We start from the raw sequence: 12,931 nt of genomic DNA on the forward strand, positions 1-12,931 counted from the left end.
ATATTCCAGTACTGTACTGTAGTACAATAATTTTCAGTACAAAATACACTATACTGTAGTACAATAATTTCTAGTACTAGTATATGTTGTACTGTGCTAGAGTTTAGTGTATATACTGCATAATGTGATATAACTTACTATACTCTACTGTACTATACTAGTACTATACTATACTTACACCCATTTTTCGCTAACATACCAAATATCAAAAAATTGTTAAAAATAACTCCCGAAAGAGAGGACTGAATTTTTTTGCCCATTCGACAGGTACTTTTATATAGATTTACGTGATATAGGTGAATATGAGAGACATTTTCTAGTTTGGTCATACAAGAGTCTCAAATTTGCCTGTTATCCCATATCCATTTTCCGCTAACATACCAAATTTCAAACCAAATTTCAGTTGCGTTAAAAATAGCTCCTATAGGCGGAATTTGAATTTGTTTACTTTGTTTGAAAGGTATTTTAATATAGATTCATGAGATATCCACAAAAATATTTTCCTTTTTTTAATATGGACGGAGTAGGCTTTCAAATCCAACTATATCTCAATTGTAATTATTTAGCAGAGTTTTGTTAACAGAAATGGTAGGCGTCTCTGCTAATTAAATTCGAATTCATCTTCATACCCTTCTAAAAATCATATTTACTTATTCAGCATTAATTATTTTATTATTTAACAGTTATGAGATTGGTTTGACGATTTTCGCTGGGAAACGTTTATGCTGCAACCGTAAGAGCTGTCTTAATAAAAGTTTTACCGTTTAAAGCTCACAATTTCGAAACAAGAGGGACATGTGCAATTTTTAGTAATTATGGCCAGTGACGAAAAAAAAAAAAATTGTAGACCAAACTACTTCTTGAGACAAAGTGACAGAGACGATTCAGTCGTTAACACTAATAAAGAATAGATATACTTTATGCGTTCTTCGAGGTAAAACTTTTGTAATAGTATAGAAAATCTAGTTATATTCTATATGCTATTGATTTTACGGAATTTTTCCTTGTCAACGTTCCCAATGAATGAGGTCAGATCGTGTGAAAGTGAATAAAAATCTAAAACAGTCTCCATACGAACCGCTACTTTGGTCACATATTTGGCAATATTTGGATATTTTCGATATATATATATATATATTTTTTTTTATAAAGAATGCCGGACAGTTAACGGGTATATCACATACAGCAATTTTTATTTTTATCATCTAATTAGAAAAAGTAAATTTTTTGTAGACTCTTAACGTACAGTTCGAATAAATAAATACAGTTTACACTTGAGCTTAGTTCCTTAGCCGAATGTCAATAATGCAATATAAACAATACGGAGAGTGGTGTTTTTGTCGCATTCTATATACAAATCGCAGTAAAAACGCAATTCTCCACTGAATTGTTTCAGCTCTGTACAGCTGCATAAATGATGCAAAGCTTTTGCTTTGCGGATTAAAACAGTCATGCCAATAGTGAATAGAAAAATAGCTATTATTAGAAGGAAGATTATGAAAGATAAGAAAAAAAAAAAAAAAATTGTGGAAAGAAAACTAGGAACACATAAAGAAAAACTTGCCAAACCAAAGAAGTGCTTAGATGAAAAAATGCTATGAATATTTACTTTTGATAAAAAATTACTTTTACTTAACTTGCTCTTTTGTCAGCACGGAATCCTCCACTCGATATACCAAACAATTCTACATACATACTTCCATTTTGAAATTTTCTGCACAACTTTAATTACTCTTATCGTATATTTCTCGATGACAATGGAGCTTTGCACATTCAAATTTTCTGCATGTTCAAAATAGCAGCCACTACACAGTGATGGCTTACGTTTTTCTGAACAATCCCTTTAATATATGAGTATTAAATAACTGGAATTTGTGAGTAGAATGCGACAAGATAACTGCAAAAGACGATAGGTGAAGATAAATTACTACATCGCGGAATTTTCGACCGATCGTGCCCAGTTGCGAAGCTATCTGTTAAGATTCGGTCACGATCACTCACCAATATAGCTGAATTGCGGGGGAATGGTAGAGGACGCCGAGCGTGTAATCTTTAGCTGTTCAAAATTCGAGGTACAAGGCAGCGGATGGAGAGAAAAGGAAATAGAAGCCAGTAGGATAGTCCACTAGGGCTCATCAAACGAAGAGAAGTAAATGCGACCAGTCTCCGCGCAGAAATATCTAACAGTGGTTTCGCGGCGAATAGAGGTAGAAGAAATGTGTATGTGGAGGGTAGTTTCAATCGCCGTGAAAGGCGAATCGTGCAGGAGAGTAGTATCTTTTGAAGATTTCTATCTCCACGTCGCACAGCAATAAAAGAACCCAGATACATACGGACAGAATTGTTAGCAGCTGATAAAGGACCTGACGAAAACCTATTGTAATTTAGACAAATGTTTAGTTCAGCAATTAGTCGAACAAGGTCCACGGATTGTTAGTTGAAATTTCTCGCCTCGTGCCAAGCCTCACATTACATTTCCAAATAATAACATTATAGTTTTCGATGGATGTTTGAAAGATCGCTGGTCATCAATTGAACTTCAGAATAGGGGAAGATCACGCTTTTACGTGATTGTGTAAGTTTAAAAATCCTCCACAATTTGATACCGATGAACGAATTCCGATTGTGTGCGCGAATGTGAAATGCCATCGACGAATTCCAGGATATGTTAATACGAATCAACTCCATGGACACCTATCCACATCCAAAGGATCAAATTATTATATATTTACTTGAAGAAATCATTCAGAGTGAAGGAAGAATATGCTGGCTGAAGTGCCAAAACAGAGACAAATCCATTCAAATTGGGGAATTCAAATGTAGACATTCAATCGTATGAAAATGAAGCAGTAGTACACTATCTAGTAAAAGACATTGTGAAAATTGAGAAGAAGTCTTGTAACAATGGAGCATTCACAAATATCAAAACGAAAATAATACTTTCAATTGCAATAGATAGAAAGAGGAAATTATATAGAAAAAACAATTTTTTTTTTTTTTTTTAATTAATAATATTTATTTTTGTTTATCTTAAAACTTGACAATTTTTTTTTAATTAATGCCACTGCAACAACCAGAAAAAACAAACTCTTTTTGGATGACAAGAAAGCTGACTGAGTAGTATTATCGAAGAAAAAATATATTTAAAAAATGGCAATACCACAGCCGGTGCTGCAAGGCACGTTTCATTGAAACGCGGTACATCGTATAACTTCGGCAAATTTGAATTCCCCCCAAAAAAAAAAGAATTTAATCTACAGCCATTAAAACATGTAGACATTTTTTAGAATTACTATATATTTTGTGAGCAAAAGTTAAAAAGTTAGAGAATATTATTTTTAAAGATAGAGGTCGACATTTCAGAGAAAAAAATTTATTTGAGGGGAATGCTGCATATTTTTAATTTTTTTTTACATTGGTTCAGCGCAATCGCTAAGTCAAAGAAAAAGCAAATGCTTTTCTAAAAAGTTTACAGTGGCTGTTACCCTTTAAGTGAACTGAAAAGTTAAAATGAATATTGTGTCCCAGTCACTATACATAAAAGTTGTGGTCACTTATTATTTATTTTCCACATTTTAATTCATTTAAATAAAAGTTCATTTCAGAAAGACTTTTTTATAAAATTAATTTTTGATTTCAAATTTAGAAAATCATAGGGTTTGCGAAAATGTTTGTCAAAGGTTTTGCGGTATGTGTTCTCTTAATCGCATTTGTTGTTGTTGCTTATTATAGCGTAGTAACTAATAAAAATGCTAAGAAGAATTTTGTATTTTAATGACAACGCGGAAGCTACCATTTTTATGACATTATAGTAACTAACTGGCTTATCCAAGGCTTCTTCAACATTTTTTTACTTGTCTTGTTATCGTCTTTTCTTTTAAAAAGGCATAATGTTTTATTACCTCCAAGTCTTCATTAACTCCCATCATTACTAATCTTTTCAGAACAGTTTAACAAATGTGGATAGAAAAATAAGTGCAAAGTGTACGTTTCGGTTCTATGCCAGAAAAAAAAATTGTAAAAATCTAACTTCCATAAAGCCCACACAACGTTCTTACATATGGCAGCACCGTTCAAAATCATCTCTGAAAATCCCAAGGTGATATAGTACTTGCAGTAAAAATATGAAGAGTTTTATTTCACTTTAGTAGATTTTTCATATGAACAGTGAAATATGTAGGTGTGTCCTCTTAAAAATAATGAAAAGCGAGGCGTTTGTTTTGCTGTAAAAGAACATATCAAAGAGTGCAGCGAAGAAGAAGATGACGACTAATTCGAGGCATTATCTTCGAAATCATGAACCAACTTATAAATTCATTGCCGCATCACTAGATCGGATACAAAAGTTTGCCACGAAAAAAATTGAGAGATGCGGAGCCTCACCATTCTGAACTCTCTCATTATTATTACTCATAGCACAGAGTTTTCAAATGAATTTATTCGAAAAAGGCCTTTCCCGTTCAGAAAGATGCATTTTTTTTAGGACAACTCTTCTAGTTTCCTCGAGTAACTTGTCGGGTATCTGAAATGACTTTTGATGTTTTTTTTCTTTTTTCATTTTGCCAAAGGTTACTACAAAAAAACACGTTATCGCTGCAATAAATGAATCATAAATTACACGAAACTGGGACCTTCGGTGGTATATACCATTTTCCCAAGGATTAACTTAATATGCGATCACACAGTGATGAATATGCAAAAATTTTTAATGTGATGATCAAATATGCTTTTATGAAGAACAATTGCTGGGATGATTTAACTTGAAAATCGTTACACAAGCACAACATAAGAAACATGCTTAACAACAACACATTGTTATTTAGTCTAAATAAATAAAAATATATTTAATTTAATTTTCCCTTAATTTAAAATTATTTACAATCATAATATTGAGTAAGAGAAATCAGGTTCAGATTTAGTTGAATTTAAAGGGATTTACTGGCAAATTTATTTAAAAAGCGTTTTGCTAGCTGAACGAGTTTGATACGAGTTTGAGAAAAAGAAAAAACCAAACAAGAATTCATACATTTTTTGTTTTTTTAAATGCTTTTGGATGAATAATTTTTGTAAGAAAAAAAAAATATATATATAGGGTCTTCAACTAATTAATTAAATTTGTTTGTTGTGATGCTGGTGTATTTGAAAATATTTGAATAAAAACATGAGTAATTTATTATCTAACCTGAGCTAGTCATGTAGATATCAATGTAGCCACCACGTTTGATGGGCGGCAAATACTTGGAACGATCTGAATTTAATTTTTGTCGTAATATCAGTTCCATTGCTCGCATGGTCTGTAATACACACATACAACAACACACATATATGTTTACATATGTCATCATAAAATATTAGAAGTCCAAGAATAAAGAAAAAAATCACAAAACGATAGTTGAATTTAAGGAAAAAAAAAAAAAGTTGAATAAGATTTTTGTTTCTATAAATGAATACACGTGTGAACGAACGAACGAACGAACATTTACATATTACTCTGATTATATGATGAGATATGTATGTATATGCTTGCTTATATGTGTATGCCAAGAATTAACAATGATTTCTATGCTTTTATAGAAAAATTTTAAAAAGATTTAATGATTTTTTTTTTTTGTTTTTTTTTAATCTCAACATTTCTAATGTTATAGATACCCACAGATTATTTTGAAATTTCCTTTTTTATTTTAACATACTACCCAATGTGATTAATTACGCTGATAGATGATGGTTGAATCAAAAACGAAAAGCATATATATATATATATATATATATATAAAAGCACTCTTGGTTCATTATTGACTTTGGTATTTGGCAACAGCACTCACTTGGTGATGAGACGAAAAGTGTAGGGAAATATATTTTTGACAGAAAGTGTTATCTAATAAGCTCTGATTTTTAATTTTAATTAATAATAAATCCCACTCTCGTCAAGGTTTCACCCAGAATTCAGCTGATATTTTCCATTTTCTGGCATCGAATTTATCGCAAGCCGTCAGCTATTATGCAGGCCCAACATGTGTAATAGCTCTGTGTTGTATTGAGGGAATCAAAAAAGTAGTCATATGGTTATGTGATTAGCATCGCTGGATAGATACTTCTTCTTGGGAATTGAAAATTCATGGAAAAAATTGGAATGGCATTGGTGGTACAAAGGTATATTAAGTTTATTGCGGATGTACGCAACATCCAATAAAGCTCGAGATAGACCCACATATTTTTATACCGATATGAGCTTGCCTGTCCGTCTGTCCGTCTTATTTTGTTGTGTTCAATCCGTAGGCTGCACTTTTTCAAATACTTTGAGAAAATGTAATACGTTGATGTATTTTCGCTCAAAGACGGACGCTATTAACAATGGTTCGAATTGAATCATTTCTGCGTACACTTCCCAAATAAAAACTTATTTTGAAATGTCGTTTATTGAATAACTGTAGGGCGAGGCAGGGCATTTAATGGTGGGCCGTGGCCCATCATAGTGTTTTTATTTGCTTGGTTTCGAATTATATGTAAAAATAAAAAAAATCTTTAAAAATAAAACAAGTAAGAAAATTATACTTGGCTGCGACCGAATCTTTTATATCTACAACGTTTAACCTAAAAAAAAAACAACGAAAAAGTTAAATTTTCATAGTCTCTAAGCTGGAACGGACGTGGGTGATTGTTTTCATTATTGTGACATAGACGTGGACATTTTTATCACACGTCCATTGTAGTTTATAAGTAACGACCAAAAAAGCCCAGAAATCAGAGGTGTTCTCACTTTATAGCGCACTGAAGGCGTATCCTTTGACCGATTTAACCCGTTCTTAACACCAGCTTCTGGTGCAAGAGCCTCGAATACTTCTGCCAAACTTAAAAGCGATTACTTTATCTTTACGTCTAGCAGAATGTTTACAACAGACATTACAACTCCGCATAAACTTTGGTTTAGTTCAGAGTTCTTAAAGAAAGTATTAAAGGGATGCTATTGCGATCATAGTTCTGCAATGATATTCATAGCTCCCCAGCGCGTCTCTTTCTCATATTTTAGACCGATTAAGTCCTTCCTGTCCGAAATAGGGAAGTCTTTTCTAACTGCAAAACTGATTGTAGTAACATTCGTTAGAAAAAACAAAAGAATTAGTTTAGATATCATACTAACTATAAAATTACGGAGATTATGCTTTTAATCTTAATTGTTAATTTTAAGTGAATCGAACTTCTTGGAAATGCAATGTCAAATAATTAAGAATATGACGTGGAAAGTTCAAATGAGCTTTTGGAGGCTCAACAGGGTCCGACTAGGATTAACAAATTTTTTCATTCACATATTTCTTACTGTACATAAAATGTGATTACCGTAAACGAATCCATAGAAATCGACACGGAAAGTCATACCGCGATCGCAAGTACATATATAAAATAGATGTGATGCACGAAATAAAAAAAAAAATAAATAAATAATGCCACAGCAAACTAAATTATGCATATAAAGTTTACGGTTTGGTCGGCATGATTTACTTATCAAGCGAATTGATAAGAAACGTAAACAAACTGAAAGCCATAACGACAAAAGTTATGCATAATGAAATAAAAAAATGTGCACTGAACTTGAATTGGTTGGAAAATTATGCAATCGAGTAGAAAGAAAGGGTGAAAGACACTTTGAATAAGCTAAGGCAAAATAAAAATTGCAAAATCATGTAAACAAAATTAAAAATTAAAAATATTTTAAGAAAAAGAATAAATCTCAACAATTGAACAATTCCAAAAAAAAAAAAAGAAAATCTAGATACGACCGACTGAGAGCTTTACGATTAAAAGCTAGTTTAAAGTCATTACAATAGAGTTGTGATTCAGGGCCAGATGGCATTTCATCACGTATACGCAAATCATGTTTTAATGAACTAATGATGTTATATCAGAATCTTTCTCTGGAACCAGGTATTTTCATTTTGCGCTGGGAGAGCAGAGTCCTTTATTCTATTTCACCAATAAATTTGTTTGCACAATTACCTTTCGCTATAAAATTTGGTTTTTTCTCCATTTTAGCATGCAAGGAAAATAAAAGTGACATCGACCATTACGAACCTTTTAATGTTTTCCTGCGATATTTTCCAGGTTTTTCATATGATACACAGATACTACTTCATAATACGTCAAGCAAACTACTTTTTAATTCCATCATCTCTCTCCTCGAGACATCCGCTTAGAACCTTCACTATTTATACTACCATATCTTAATGCATCGAAAGCTTGGCAAACCCATTCTTGAAAAGGCTACACTTGAGCTTGGTTAAACGGATATTATAATTTTTTTTTTATATAACCTATCATCCGGTGGACGTCATCTATTCATGCAACAGGATGACGGAGGAGAAAAAATGCAGGAGGAGAGGAGAACAAGATAGGGAGAGAGGTGGCCGCAGCCTAGTGGATATGCATGGAATCGATAAGTACTATGCCTTTGCCGGCTTGAATATGTCTCTGTTTCGTGACCTTCCTACACATATGAAGTGGATTCGACAGAATCCATTCAAAAACAATTCCTGCTTTTTGCTCTTAGAAATTAGGGGTGGGACCCGCTTGTGTCACTGTCTCCTTAGAGAGAGATATAGAATAAATGGATATAAAAAACAAATTAACACTTGTTAGCCGTACGGACGAGGCTGGATATATAGTGCAATACTTTAGTCATAATATTTTCTGTAATATTTTTTTCGAAAAGTCGATCTAATTGAGCTAGTAGTTTATTTTAGGTGAATTTTTTGCGTAAAAAAGTATAAAAATATAAAGAAACAAACATACATAAAAAATAAAATGTTGACGTATGTATTAGGAAATAAATAAAACAAACACGCTATCTCATACTACTCATATTTATTGCTCCATTTTTATTGTGGCTATTCTAGAAAGAATGAGATATTTATTATTTACCAAAAAGGTGAAAGTGATGTGACTTATAATAGACGGAAAGAGGTTAGCAGGGCCACCTTTTGTGGCACACAGGGATGGTAGTACCAGCACACTGAATGTTGTCATCAAACTCAAATCATGAGGAGGCAGTCATATCAAAGCAAAAACAATCGATTTTCGGTGTTAACCACTTGAACTCTGAACTTCGTTCCAATATCGTAAAAATGTTATCACAAATTAAATATCAACAGGCGCGGAGTTTCAGACACACTGATGTTAAGGTGATGGTGAAATTTATTAGACGAAGGTGCCTTCTTGCACGAATCTTGTATAAATATATTACGAAATTTGACAATGGTTTGCTTTCGCGAAATTAGTAAAAACAAGTCGGAAGTAGTATTCGGGTAAAGCCAACCATTAGATACTTTACACCATTTCGCTTAGTACGGACAATAAATCAAAAATTGCACATTGGGTTCGTGCAAAGTCAGAATTTTCATGAAAGCTCGGATATTGGAGGAATTCAAAAACATCATGTCATATAAAACTAGAAAATAGATTTTCTCTCTAGGTATATGTAAGGGCTTGCCTTTCGTGATAATCGCTTTATATGTTAAAGTCGAAAAAATAGACATACCGTTAAGTTATGTGCTAAATTATAATCAATGTGACTAATTTTCATATAACGGTTTACACTTCTTGAGAAATTTTAGAGGCAGTGTTATCCAAAAAGTTGGCTTACGCGGTCTAAATTCGGCAGGGTTAACTTCTTTGTTAATTTCGTATTATGAACCAATTTACCATATTAAAAATGCAATTTTCGTTGGAACCGTTATATAAGAGAGGTTTCAAGAAATTGCCCCAGTCCAACCAAAATGTTCGTACCAATTTAGAATGCCAAAATACTATTGCATAGCGAGTTTTGTCGAAATATTTTAAAAATTGCAGCTTTTTTCCTTGCTTATTAAAATATACCGTTATATGGGGAATGGTCGAAAAAACTGACTCATCCGAGCCATTTTTAATAGTGTTCTTCCTTGGGTCGAAGCATGACAAACCAGTATGTATCGATTCCGAAAAGGATCGGTATAATAAGAAGTGGATCTACCCTAACCCTTTCTGGGTGCAACTTACGTCCGCACAAATCTAATATTCCGCATACGACAAATGGTATAGGGTATAAAAAGCCGAGTCATCAGTCCATTTAGCTTATGAATATGCCAAATTTTTTAAAACGTCATAAAAACCATAAAATGCGGAATTGTTTAGCTTGCTCGGGGCGTAAGTAAGATGTACCCATCGTACAATTCGAAAGTACGCTTGAACTTTCCTATGAAGCGTACCTTTCAACCATTACACGATTAATGAGATTAAAAAGGAATTTTTTTTATTTCCAAGCAATCCTATATACCCATAAGCAGTATAATGAGCATTTTATTATCAGCAATTAAGTTTTGTGTTTAAAAATGTGTTTTCTTCTGCATAAACAAAAGGAAGAAAAAATAGTTATATTACAGTGAAAAAGAATTAATCACTTTTCATTTGCGTAAATCCAATATGTATTGTGAGACTATTTTTGAATTACTTCTTTAACACATTCATTCAAAAATACTTTAGTTAGTTAGTTTCGTTTTTGGCTTTTTTTTACGACCAGATACACGTGGGATGTTACTTATACGTGCGGGGACGCTGATAATCGGGAAGGATTTTTAGGAAAGAAGTTTTTACTTCATCATAATGATCAGTGACAGTCTAGCGATTTGTTTTTTTTATTTTTTTTTAGTTTTATTATCTGAAATACTATTTAACAAATTCCATATAGGATATTATATAACAATGCTATTCTATGGACATCTTGCTTATCTTTGTGACGCTGCTTAACTTATTTGATGAAATCTCGCACCAATTGAAATATTTTTTTTTTTTTTTGACCTATCCGTTCTCATAAAAACAATAATATGATTGTCATAGATTGATGTTGCGGCTCTGTCAAATTCAAGATATTTTAAATAAATTCACTTTATGGTTATAAGCACGCGTATACACCCTTGTATATTTCATTACGTGAACAAATATGTATGCATTATACGGGCCTAGAGAAGGCTTAAAAAAGACGGATTCAGCTTATAAATCTTCTCCACAATTTAGTTTAGTCTTGTGAACATGGAGCGGACCCTATACAGGGCAATGAAGTTAGGTTTTTCTGATAGATTCTAGCATTTTTCACGACATATCAAGAATCTGTAGTCTAAGAATGGTTATAACACGATTTTAACATTGCATTCTTTCAGTGTTTGTAACGTACTTTTGCATGAGATTTACTAGCAATAACTAAGCAGTTTTGGTTTTGCGTTCGTAACTAGCGACTCAGTATATTTTATATGTGCACGTTCGCTAAGATTATTTAATTTTAATACTTATTTTACCTTATTGTTATTCATTTCGCAATAAATTGTAAGTCAGTAGAGACATTTTAGCGAGGACCCGAACCATAAAAATGTGGTTACTCAGGAGTGAAGATAGCCCACATTTTTGTCTTTGCTAAAATGAGGGCTAGCTACAGTGGGCTAGCTTCGCTTCAGTAATTTTTGGTATTTCATCACGAAAAAAATAGAAAACGTCATATTAAGTGTAGCGCTGTAGGGTATTTAATTGTTGCTTAGTAAGCCGTATACTGGAAAAAGCACAAACAAATGTCTACCGGTACAAAAAATAACGCAAACACGAAGACTACACACATGTTCAAATTAAAGACAAATCACAGCAGAATTAAAGGAAAAGGAAAGCAAGCATTTGAATAAAAGTGTTGTCAAGGGGAGGAGCGGTTTTACAGTGTGAACTTGACACCCTTTCAATAGGCGTAAGCGCCTGTATGCAGTAGCTAGAGTGCTTTGAAATGTATATCTGAATAATGTGGCTTAATGGATATAATATAAGCACTAACCAAAGATATACAATACAACAACAACGAAAGACTAAAAAAGCAAGATATAACCTTCACCAAAAACCTCCTCCTTCTTCTTAGCAAAAAACAGGAAGCTTGGCAAGGTTGAAACAAAAGAAAGCACAAATAAATATATAATTAAAATAAATATATATATGTGCATACGTATGTATACTAAAAAAAGAAAATCATTTAAATTATAAAATAATAAAAGTGTAAAAAATTAAAAAGAAAATCATTTAATTGATAATATAAAATAATTATAAAAAATAATAAAACCAACTAATTATTACTTTAATGTTTCAGTAATTATACTTACATCAAATGACATTAATGGCTCTTTGCCATTCTCCAAATAGTATTCCACATTAATTGTAACCAAACCTTGTTGAAAGATACGCATTGTTATAATGGTGTCTTGATTTTCAGATAAAACACAATAATAACCATGCTCCATGGGCATTTGATACATTAAATTCAACTGTGGAAAAATGTGCTCTAATTCTTGGCGTAACAATTTAGCAATTTCTTGGCGTTCTTTAGCATCCGTTGTACGTTCTTTGTCTACCGTAAAATCGAACAAAATTGTTTGTGCAGCCATGTTTACAATGCTTTTATTTCTTCCGCTATTTTATAGATTTTCTGTAATTCCTTTTTTTGTTTTAGTTCTCCACGCAAATATATTTAAACACACTCCCGTCTATCAAACTAGGCGTACAAACGCGTATAAGAAAGTAGTAATAAAACCTAATCCATTTAAAATATATATAATACATTACATATATAATACACATAAAACGCAGAGATGGCAATAAAATTTTCGGTTGTTTATTTGTTGAGTAGACATAAAACACATCTGTATTTATTGAGCTGAAACACCTGATACTAAAACATATGGTAAAGCAAATTTCGTTTATTATTCGTCAGTAAGCGCGATTAAACCATTTCAAAGTAAAAAATAATTTTTAATTTTTATTATTTAATTCATTCACATTTCATTCACACTTGATACAACACGTCGTCTCGGCAAACGGCAGCTGATAATTTTTATGTTTTACTACTGTTAGTGGAAAAACAAAGAAGAATAGAAGGAAA

At 32.3% G+C, this 12,931-nt stretch overlaps 1 protein-coding gene across 2 annotated transcripts in view; it reads right to left on the reverse strand.

Annotated features, from left to right (window-relative positions):
- The window catches only part of LOC119632052 (spermine synthase), a 26,373-nt gene extending 13,866 nt beyond the window's left edge, over positions 1-12,507 (reverse strand). The window contains exons 1-2 of one of the 2 annotated variants that reach the window (XM_038024741.1): positions 12,156-12,507; positions 5,183-5,294 (exon numbers count right to left, since the gene is read on the reverse strand). In XM_038024741.1, the coding sequence (XP_037880669.1) occupies positions 5,183-5,294; positions 12,156-12,437 (394 nt within the window). In that variant the 5' untranslated portion in view covers positions 12,438-12,507. The remainder of the gene's footprint in view (positions 1-5,182; positions 5,295-12,155) is intronic. The other variant, XM_038024742.1, reaches the window with a different exon arrangement.
- Positions 12,508-12,931: the final 424 nt, after the last annotated feature.

The sequence above is a fragment of the Glossina fuscipes genome, unplaced genomic scaffold (assembly GCF_014805625.2).
Source record: "Glossina fuscipes isolate IAEA_lab_2018 unplaced genomic scaffold, Yale_Gfus_2 1, whole genome shotgun sequence".
Lineage (NCBI taxonomy): Eukaryota > Metazoa > Arthropoda > Insecta > Diptera > Glossinidae > Glossina > Glossina fuscipes.